Here is a 9664-nt window from a genome sequence, read left to right as displayed (position 1 = left end):
TTAATGTCTTGCTTTTCTCTTCCGATCCTTTTGTTGAATACTTATATATTGCTTATGTATTGTCTGTGAATTGCTACTAATGTTTTGTTTGGCTAGTGCATAGAGATGTCGTTGTATGTCGTGTACAAGGGTAAGGTTCCCGGAGTCTACGACGACTGGGAGGAGTGTCGGAGACAGGTTCACCGTTTCAGCGGTAAAAGTTACAAATGGTACACCACTAGGGCGGAGGCGGAAGCTAGATACGCGCGCTATCTAGCGGGAGAGAGGAGGGAGCTGAGGAGGAACCGGGTGAAGACCAGTTTCATCGCGATGATGCTCATCGTGATGACCGCAACTCTCTTCTATGTGATGGTAGTTTAGATGATCGATATCGACTTGTAATGTGAAGACAAACTCGCTACTCGCGGTCTCGACACTTGTAATGTTCTAACTTTGTTCGGTCTTTTGAATTCGGAGACTAATATGATGAATTGTATTCAGAGACTAATCTTCTATTGTATTTGATGAATCTGCTGTTTATATGTTGTGCTGTCTATATTCTGTGCAATAATATATTTTGTAACCTGTGTAAATATCAGAATTTTTTTTCCTAATATTCATACTAGTGGCGCACCATACATCACATTAGTGGCGCACTGCAATAAACATACTAGTGACGCATTATCAGTTAGTGCGCCATTAGTAACCCAGAGCACAAGATAAATATGGCCCCCTGGGAGGCATACTAATGATGCACCGTGTGACTTACTAATGGCGCACTGCCTGGTGCGCCACTATAGTCTGGTATACTAATGGCGCACCAGGGGTGCGCCATTAGTATATGTTACTAGTGGCGTGATGATAGTGGCGCACCTGTATTGCGTTATTAATGGCCAAAACAGATACGTCACTAATAAGCCTTTTTTAGTAGTGTAGTAAGCCGCCATTTTTCGATCTCTGATATAATTGCATGATATATCATATAGTACGGTTAAACTAAATGAATGAATCGAAATCGAAAACTTTCAGGTTTGGTATAAGAAATGTATCACTCCGAGAATACCAGAGCACGGACAGAATATTTAGCAAATATCCATGATAGGGTTGTACAATTATGTACTTCACATTATGTAAAGCAAAAAAGGCTAAACTTTGTGTTTTCTTTTTCCTTTCGTTTTCAGGATGAAAAGAAAAGCCCGTGTTCTCACACCAACCGGCTAGAAACATCGTGGAATTCAGCTAGGGTTGCACGCATATAATACAGTGACAGAAAGCAAAAGAAGTCCAAGACGAAAGTCCACGGTAAGAGAAGGCAGCACGCCGCACGCGGTAGTTGTTGATGCACAACAAAAACAGTAGCCGCCACGAAACCAGAAAGCGTGACCAGATTTTTTTTTTTTTAACTTCATCCAACCCCGACCCCAATCCGTATTTAACTCCGAAACCCCTCCACTCCCTCTCGCCCACCCCGAATCCGTCCGCCATGAACTCGCTCCAATCCTTCCTCGCCGTCGCGCCCGTCAAGCCGGCCGCGGCCGCCGCGAGGCTCCCGTCGTCCCGGCGGGCGCGCGTCTCCGCCTGCCTCGCGACCCCGGCGCCCGCGCCGACCGCCCCCGCGGCGGCGCGGCGGGAGCTGTCCGCGGCGAGCCGGGCCGTCATGGCGGACGAGGCCAAGTACATCGTGGGCACCTACAAGCGCGCCCAGGTCGTCTTCGTGGCGGGGCGCGGCTGCAAGCTCTACGACATCGATGGGCGTGAGTACCTTGACATGGCCGCCGGCATCGCCGTCAACGCCCTCGGCCACGGCGACCCCGACGTGGACGCCGCCGCCGCGGACCAGCGCGGACGCCTGGTCCACGCCAGCAACGTCGGCTACACCGTGCCCCAGGTACGCCTCCCGTGCTCCCCACCAACCCCATCCCAAACTCACTCCACAATGTCCGCAACGTGTTCGACGCTTTGCTTGCCTGGTTAATCTTCCCACACGGTCTCTCCTTCTCGACTGACTTCCATTTCTTGAACGCGCAGGTGGAGCTCGCCAAGCGGCTCGTGGAGGCCTCCTTTGCTGACCGCGCCTTCTTTGCCAACTCCGGCACTGAGGCCAATGAGGCGGCCATCAAATTCGCCAGGAAGTACCAGAGGGTCGCGCACCCCAACGGTGATGCGCCTACGGAGTTCATGTCCTTCACCAACTGCTTCCATGGCCGGACCATTGGCTCGCTCGCGCTGACTAGCAAGGTGCAGTACAGGGAGCCCTTTGAACCTGTCATGCCCGGCTCAACATTTGTCGAGTATGGCAATTTGCAGGAGGCCAAGAAGGTGATACAGTCGGGGAAGATTGCTGCTGTGTTTGTCGAGCCCGTGCAGGGTGAGGGTGGGATTCACAGTGCCACCAAGGAGTTCTTGCAGGGACTGCGGGATGCTTGTGATGAGGCAGGGGCTCTCTTGGTCTTTGACGAGGTATGACACAACTTACCTTCATTAATAGTTGTCTCTGTAGTCGATTGCATAGAAATAATTAGTGGTAACTACACAATTTCTGAATTTCTAGTATAAGGAGAGAAAATTATTCTCTGTTCTGGAGATTCATCAGTGGTTCGACAGGGAATGTATTTTTTTTTTAGAACGAAGACGCCAGATGCGTCCGGCATGGAATGTATTCCCTATTGCTTCCTAATCTGGGAGACCGGGACAACTTTCTGATCATTGTCCCCATGAAGGGATCTTCCATGAGAGCCTGCATTTTCATATTTGAAATAACCAAAATGCAAATACGCAATTCAACAGTAGGGATTTAGGATTGCACTGTGAAGTTCAACTTCTGTCAATTTGAGATGTGGAGACATCTAATCTACTGTTTGCAACGCAGGTGCAATGTGGTCTGGGGCGCACAGGTTACCTCTGGGCCCATGAGGTTTATGGTGTATTACCTGACATAATGACCTTGGCGAAGCCACTGGCCAACGGCCTTCCCATTGGTGTGGCCTTGGTCACCGAAAAGGTTGCGGCAGCCATACACTACGGTGACCATGGTACCACATTCGGCGGAGGCCCTTTTGTGTGCCATGCTGCATTAGCCACATTGGACAAGATCCAGAAACCTGGCTTTCTAGCAGAGGTGACCAAGAAAGGAGAATACTTCAAGCAGCTGCTCAAAACTAAGCTGGGTGGAAACCCTCATGTCAAAGAGATCCGGGGGGCCGGTCTCATCGTTGGCATTGAGCTCGACGTACCGGCTGGGCCTTTGGTTGATGCGTGCTTGGATGCTGGTGTCTTTCTGCTGACGGCCGGGAAAGGCAATGTGGTGAGGCTTGTGCCTGCGCTCATCGTGTCGGAGAAGGAGCTGGAGCAAGCTGCAGAGGTGATAAGGGAATGTCTACCTGCTCTTGAAGCCTCTACCTCTTAGTGTAAACAAGATCTCTTAAGATCTACATGTTGAAGTTTCTTTCAAAATTTGGAAGGGAATAAAATGTCATGTTGGACTATTGTGATGTTGAAGTTCTTTTCAAAGTTTGGAAGGAAACAATGCCTGTGTTGTTGTCGGTATAAGTCTTTTATTGGCTAAGTTATATCTGCCTAAATTACAAGGACGGCATTGACATTGCACATCTCTTGACTGAAAACAGGAACATCAGTTACGCAGAAGCCTAGCAAGAACTCCGACGATGGGCGCAACAGTGTAGGTCGATGGCTCGCCTTGCTGGTAATTTCCCCGAGAATCGTCGTAATGGTCGTTGTTGTCAGGCCCTCCGACGATGGCGCCGTCAATCACATTCAAGTTGGGCGCAGACCTGTGGAAGTACTCGGCTCCTTTGCCGCAGGAGATCTTCCCCGGGTATTTCCTGATGGATGGCAGCGACGCGCCGCGGTGGTGCGGCTGCAACGGGTACCTCTTTCCAACCCCAACCATGTAGCTCATCTTCATTGGGTTCTTGCCAAGGATGTAGTCCACCTGTGACCGTGCGAACGAGACGAGCTGCGCCGGTGGCAGCCTCACGCCGCCGCACTGCAGGGAAGCCCTCGCCGCCGCCAGGTGGTCGGCGTGCGTGACGAGGACGAACATCGCCGTCGTGACGTCCTGCAGGTTAGACCAGGGCTGCAGGTAGAGCATGCCGCCCGGGGTGAGCCGCCCGCTGCGGCCGTCACCATGCTGAACGACATTGCAGAGGAAGCTCTCCACGTTGCTCCTCATCTCGGCGTGGCGGCCGCTGTTGGGCAGCTTCCCTTGGAGGATGAGCTGCAGTATGGCCAGCATAGTCATCAGTTACTGAAGCTTAAAGTTGTTGTCACTTCACCAGACCTACTAGGATCATCATGGTACATTTACCTTGGCGACCAGTGCCTGGGCTCCGACGAACTTGTCGTCCCAGGACAACGACTGCGGCACCCCGCCAACGTTGTTGGTGCCGGCGATGTAGGCCTTGTACTCCTGGTGGCCGGTGGCGATGTAGAGCCAGACAGCTGCCCACAGCAGCTCGTCCTGTTCCAAACAAGTTTCAGTATTTGCTTTACAACACTGCTATTTTTCTGTTCATTATTGTGACATTAATTAGTGATGTGCTTCCTACCTCGTCGCCGCTGCTACTGTAGAAACTTCTGGCCGATGGAATGCTGTTCTGGTAGAGGCCACGGTGGTTCTTGGCGAACTGAAACAACTGCAGAAGCAAGTCACTCAAGAAATTAGCTGACCACGGCTTCAGTTTTCTAGCAATAATTAATTTGACATTCATTTTTAGCCACTATATGACCACGGCTTTATTAATTGATTTGCTAAATAAATCCCATCACATTATTTTTCAAATTGATGGTGGCCACCGTTCAATTTCCCCAATTTAAAGGGCAAATTGATACGTGCGTCGCTCTATTTTCTTATCTAGTACTATTACACCAATGGATTTTTGACCATCCATTGTGTAATCTGCGTGCTGCGTGTGCCAAAACTCAAAACATGCAGCAGTCTCTCTGAATGTAAGCAAGTCAAAATGCGCACCTGTTTCGCGTGCTTCAGAAGCGTCGACGCATACCGGGGATCGCCGCGCGGCCCTGTGAATGCGACGGAGGCCGCGGCCAGTGCCGCCGCCGTCTCCGCGGCGACGTCAGAGCCTGGGTGGGTGGCGTTCACCACGTAGGCCCTCCGGGGCGTGTCCATGTCCTCCGGCCGCTCCCAGCACGCGTGGTCGGAGTCGCCGTCGCCGACATTCACGTAGAGCACGTCGGGGTGGGCGTGCGCCTTGGCCAGGTAATCGGCACCCCACCGCACCGCCTGGAGCGCGTGGCTCAGCTCCCCCGCCGCGGCCAGCCGGTCCCGGTGCTCCACCACGCTCCACGAGAGCATCGTCACCGTGAAAGCCATGGGGAACCCGAACTTGACATTGTCGCCGGAGTCGTAGTAGCCGCCGATGAGATCCACCTGCACGTCGATCGATCAAGCATGTCAGCATCATGCACGAACCAAACACGTACAGCGTAGTAATACACATGCATGCATCGCTGATGTGCTTACGCCGTGGTCGGCACCGTCCTTGAGGGCCGAGTCGCCGCGCCATTGGACGCGCCGGGTCGGCGGCAGCTTGCCGGAGCGCTGCGCCTCGAAGTAGAGCAGCGACTTGGTGAGCGCGGTGGCGTAGTCCCGCTGGGCGGCTTGGCACGCCGTGGTTGACAAAAACCATACCACGGCAGCAACGAGCAGCACCCTAGCCCTTGCCACCATCTTCGTCGTCCCTCGGCGGCGTTCACTAGCTAGTTTCTCTACAACAAAAACTACTGGCTAGTTTCTTGTTAGGTCCTATCGTTGTATTGTACCACTGTCTTATGTGTGCAGTAGAGTGATGAGCGAGTATGCTCCTCCCGTCGACGGGACGAGTGTATTTATAGGCGCAAGTAAGGAGGTGGGGTGAGAGGAACAAGGTTTCAATCCACTATGAATTGGTGAAACAAATCCATCAGAAATGCAAGCATTGATATCCTAGAATGATTACGCGCCATACATGCACGAGTATTGATTTGTTTTGACTATGTGCGGAGATTTTGCGACCTTCAGAAACCGGGTGCCAAATGTAAATCGTATCGTCCCCGTATCTGAACTTATTTGGCCGAATTAACTTCATTGAAGAAGGTCGATATTTCCTACAGCCAGTTCATATATTTTTTGGACGCGTTTGAGATCATGTATTTATGGTGTATATATGGATCTCATTTGCGAATAAAAGGACTGTATTGATTACTCTGAGATTTGAATACTATCTTTGGAAATTGAAGAGTTAACATACAAGATGGATAATGAAAAACGTTACACTGGGCTGTGCCTACGTGAGTAGATCTTCTCGAGTGAGAGAATGGATGGATATGTGGGAATCAATGGCCGGGCTCTTTAGCTTCTCGCACAATATGAGATGGGTTTTTACTACTCCAATAGCCAATAGATTAGCAGTAGTTTCTGGGCCTCATAGAAGGGGTTTGCTTCAATTGGCAACTTTTATGTTAGTTTGAGAAAACAAGATATCAATCAATGAGATAACACCTAAGCTTCCATCAAACAAGCAACCAGTACAATTAAAAAGCCCGTTTAGAAAATGAGCAATGTGAAGGACGTCTAAGAAGAAAATAATTACTCTTTATAGTAGATCTGATCCTTGTCGCATAAAAAAGAGGCCTATTTAGAACATGAGCAATGTGAGGGCCGTCTAAGAAGAAAATATTAACATTCTTGCCTTTTTCCTTTTTTTGAAAGAATGACATTCTTGCCATTAGTCCGTGCTCACTCTTCTCTTTTGCTCTTTTATCATGATTTCGTCCCGTCAAAGCCGTTTGACCATTAGTGCGGCGTTGGATTGACAGTTCTGCCCCTGCTAGCCCACTCACTGATGCGTGGGACCCAGACGACCTAGCTCGAGCACAATGGCCACTGCCATGTGGGACCCAATACATCTATCCTTTTCAAATGGCATATCACATAATTGAACTTAACACGGTATTAAACAACAACTCATAGTTCCAGTGACATACCACAAAATTGAACTCAACACTTAACTAATTCATATACAAGTTCATAGTTAATACGAGTCAATCCATTTGAACCTTCAAATCCAAAATACAACCCTAAATAGTTTGAAGTACACATAATTAAACTTCACTAATTAAACATCGCCGAAAACAGGATGGAGGCTCCAAAGCCACCTAGTCGTCATCCCGGGAGCCGGATGAGGCCTCCTACCATCACCTCATAAAAGGAGATGACGTTGTTGCCCTCCCAACAGTTGCTACCACCCAAAACTTTGGCCTTTGAGCATAGAGATGCTTTTTTTTATTATCAGTCTCGACTTTCTCTGGCATACCACTTGCACGTGGGGGCTCAAGGTAGTATAAGAATATTGATGATCCCGGCATTAGAGCATCGCCAACAGATGATGTATAATAGGGCGCCCAAAGAAAGTTTTAGGGCACTAGATTTTGTGTGTGTATCAGATGATTTAAAATAGGCCACCGGACATTTTCTGCCATAGCAGATGATGTAAAATAGGGCACATGGTCATTGCATATTAGGACATTTCAAAATACCAAATGTTCTAACTTAAACACGAGTTCAAACTTAAACATAATAACACTACAGAAGTACTACGATAAACTCAGTACTACGCGCATACTACTCATCACCATCATCCCCGTCGTCGACATGGTTCCAAAGCTCTATGAACGACTCAATCTCTCTATCCACCTTGTAAGGTCATTTCCCTACTTTGTGTTTTGGATGATGATGACAACCCTTTGTTGGTCTAATCTTGTGCTAAGTGCTTCAGATTCTCGGTGATTAGGCTTGCATCGATTAGCTATTCTCTCTGGAAGAAAAAGATCAAAGACGGTGTTTGTCTACGTGTTTATCTCTTTGGTCGTAGAAACCCATACTATTAAGAGGGAATCCACATCGGAAGGTGTTGGGTGAATCGTTGCACGTACACTTCTTCCTCACCCACCTTTGCCTTCCTTGTTTTGTGTGAGAGAGAGCTCCCTTTCTTTTTCAACTGTTGCTGTGTACTCCCAGCGGTTGTACCGCTTGTTCGAGTGGTTGTACCGCTGTCTCTTGGCATTTACCCAACCACCACCCCAGGGGTGATACCCTGGGGTTGAACTACCCAGTCATGACCAAGTGGTTGTACCACTGCCCTCGGGCGATGGTACCGCCACCGTGCTTAAAACATGACTGCGGTGTCATTGGCGGTTGTACCGGTCAGGTACCGCTCAACAACAGGCCTTGGTTCTGTTTTGATGCGGTACTCGGGCGGTGGTGGCCCGGTTGTTCCGGTTGTGCTCCGCACATCGGTGCCCTAAGCGGTTGTACCACTTAGGACTTAGCCACCCAAGGTTCCAGGGCTAGGCGGTTGCACCGGTGCACTACCACTCGATCACTGCTCACAGGGGTGTCTCGCTTCTGTTTCATAGTGGTGGTTGAGTGGTGGCTGAGCGGTTGTTCCGGTTGTTCTTCACAACCGATACTACCGCTTGCCTGTCCGATTGTACCGCTTGGTAGGGTTTCTGTAGTATTTTAGTGAGTCCCTGTAAGTGCATCTAGTGCCACCCCTAGTTGGTTTTGGAGTATTGACGACAAACCTGGTTGAGGGACTAATGTGTTTGTGAGAATTGCAGGATAACACATGTAGTAGTCCCTCATTGATTCGGTTTACCTACCAGAGATGACCACTAAAAATGTGTGAAGACATTGAAGACACTAGTGGCCTGTGAAGAGATTCACATTGAAGACTATGACATGAGAAGACATCGTATGAAGACTATGGAGTACGAAGACATAGTTGTTTCGTAGTTTTCTTTTCTTATTTGTTGAGTCATAGGAACCACTGTACTGTTAAGTGGAGTCCAAGTGAACAAGGTCAGAGTGACCGATGTGATGCTCAACCAAATCCTATGTCCTCGAGTGAAGACAATGAGAGAAAATCTTATCCAAAGCTGGATGAGTCAGCTTTACTTGTAGCCCAAGTCAAGCTGCCATGTGTGTTTGAAATCTGACGATTGGACACGTGTCAGTTCCTTAGTGTCCCAGGGTCATTTCGGACAAATCAGGTCGGGTTGCCTCCTGGCTATAAATAGCCCACCCTTACACTATAAATTGGTGGCTACTTAGAGTTAGTGCATGGCTTTTGTCGTTTAAGAGCAACCCACCTCCGAAGCATTTGAGAGAGAGATCCTTGTGAGGATAAAGCCCCCAGAGCCAAAGAGTGTTAGGCATTACTGAAGTCTTTCTGTCTGCGTGACCTAAAGACTTGTTACACTTGAGGACTATGAATCCTCCAGCTGGTTAGGCATCGCGTTCTGAGCATCCAACAGTCACTGTGGATCGCCAGTGAACGAAGTCTGTGAAGGTTTGGAAGTCTACCTTGAAGACTTACCAGAGTGATTAGGCGAGGACTATGTGTCCTTAGCTCAAGGGGAATAAGGTGAAGATGCGGTCTTTTGAGTGGAATCTCAGCCTCCCTAACTAGACATGCAGTTGTCACAACAACTGGAACTGGTCTACCAAATCCTTGTCTTCATCAAGCTATTGGTTCTATCTTTCACTTTCCTTTACTTTACAGTCTGTCTTCGTGAAGTCATTGCATGTCTGTATGATCTGATTGACTTCACTAACTGAAGACTCTTTACTGTTTGGCTTCATACTATCTTCCATCCTGATCCA

At 49.0% G+C, this 9664-nt stretch overlaps 2 protein-coding genes across 3 annotated transcripts; one reads left to right on the top strand and one right to left on the bottom strand.

Moving 5' to 3' along the window:
* Nucleotides 1-1388: 1388 nt before the first annotated feature.
* On the top strand, nt 1389-3464 carry LOC125546762 (acetylornithine aminotransferase, mitochondrial). 2 transcript variants are annotated; one of them, XM_048710910.1, is made up of 4 exons: nt 1389-1867; nt 2008-2217; nt 2287-2439; nt 2849-3464. In XM_048710910.1, the coding sequence occupies exons 1-4, from the start codon at nt 1463-1465 to the stop codon at nt 3383-3385; spliced, it is 1305 nt and encodes a 434-aa protein (XP_048566867.1). In that variant the 5' UTR covers nt 1389-1462; the 3' UTR covers nt 3386-3464. The 2 variants fall into 2 exon arrangements, with proteins under 2 accessions (XP_048566867.1, XP_048566861.1); XM_048710904.1 differs by having other exon boundaries at nt 2008-2439.
* Nucleotides 3465-3469: 5 nt separating this feature from the next.
* LOC125546780 (endoglucanase 14-like) lies at nt 3470-5804 on the bottom strand. Its single transcript, XM_048710915.1, has 5 exons — nt 5483-5804; nt 4970-5389; nt 4548-4634; nt 4307-4459; nt 3470-4216 (listed from the first exon to the last, which is right to left on the bottom strand). Exons 1-5 carry the CDS (start codon nt 5687-5689, stop codon nt 3611-3613), a joined length of 1473 nt encoding a protein of 490 aa, XP_048566872.1. The 5' UTR covers nt 5690-5804; the 3' UTR covers nt 3470-3610.
* Between the last annotated feature and the right edge of the window lie 3860 nt (nt 5805-9664).

This window comes from Triticum urartu, chromosome 1 (assembly GCF_003073215.2).
Source record: "Triticum urartu cultivar G1812 chromosome 1, Tu2.1, whole genome shotgun sequence".
NCBI classification, from domain to species: domain Eukaryota; kingdom Viridiplantae; phylum Streptophyta; class Magnoliopsida; order Poales; family Poaceae; genus Triticum; species Triticum urartu.
This window is presented reverse-complemented; position numbering and strand designations above follow the sequence as displayed.

Coding starts and splice junctions, on each gene's coding strand:
- LOC125546762 (XM_048710904.1), top strand. CDS start 1,463: ATGAACTCGCTCCAATCCTTCCTCGCCGTCGCGCCCGTCAAGCCGGCC. Junction 1,868..2,007: donor TCGGCTACACCGTGCCCCAG/GTACGCCTCCCG, acceptor TTGAACGCGCAG/GTGGAGCTCGCCAAGCGGCT. Junction 2,440..2,848: donor CTCTCTTGGTCTTTGACGAG/GTATGACACAAC, acceptor TTTGCAACGCAG/GTGCAATGTGGTCTGGGGCG.
- LOC125546780 (XM_048710915.1), bottom strand. CDS start 5,689: ATGGTGGCAAGGGCTAGGGTGCTGCTCGTTGCTGCCGTGGTATGGTTT. Junction 4,635..4,969: donor TTCTGAAGCACGCGAAACAG/GTGCGCATTTTG, acceptor TTGCTTCTGCAG/TTGTTTCAGTTCGCCAAGAA. Junction 4,460..4,547: donor ACAGTAGCAGCGGCGACGAG/GTAGGAAGCACA, acceptor TGTTTGGAACAG/GACGAGCTGCTGTGGGCAGC.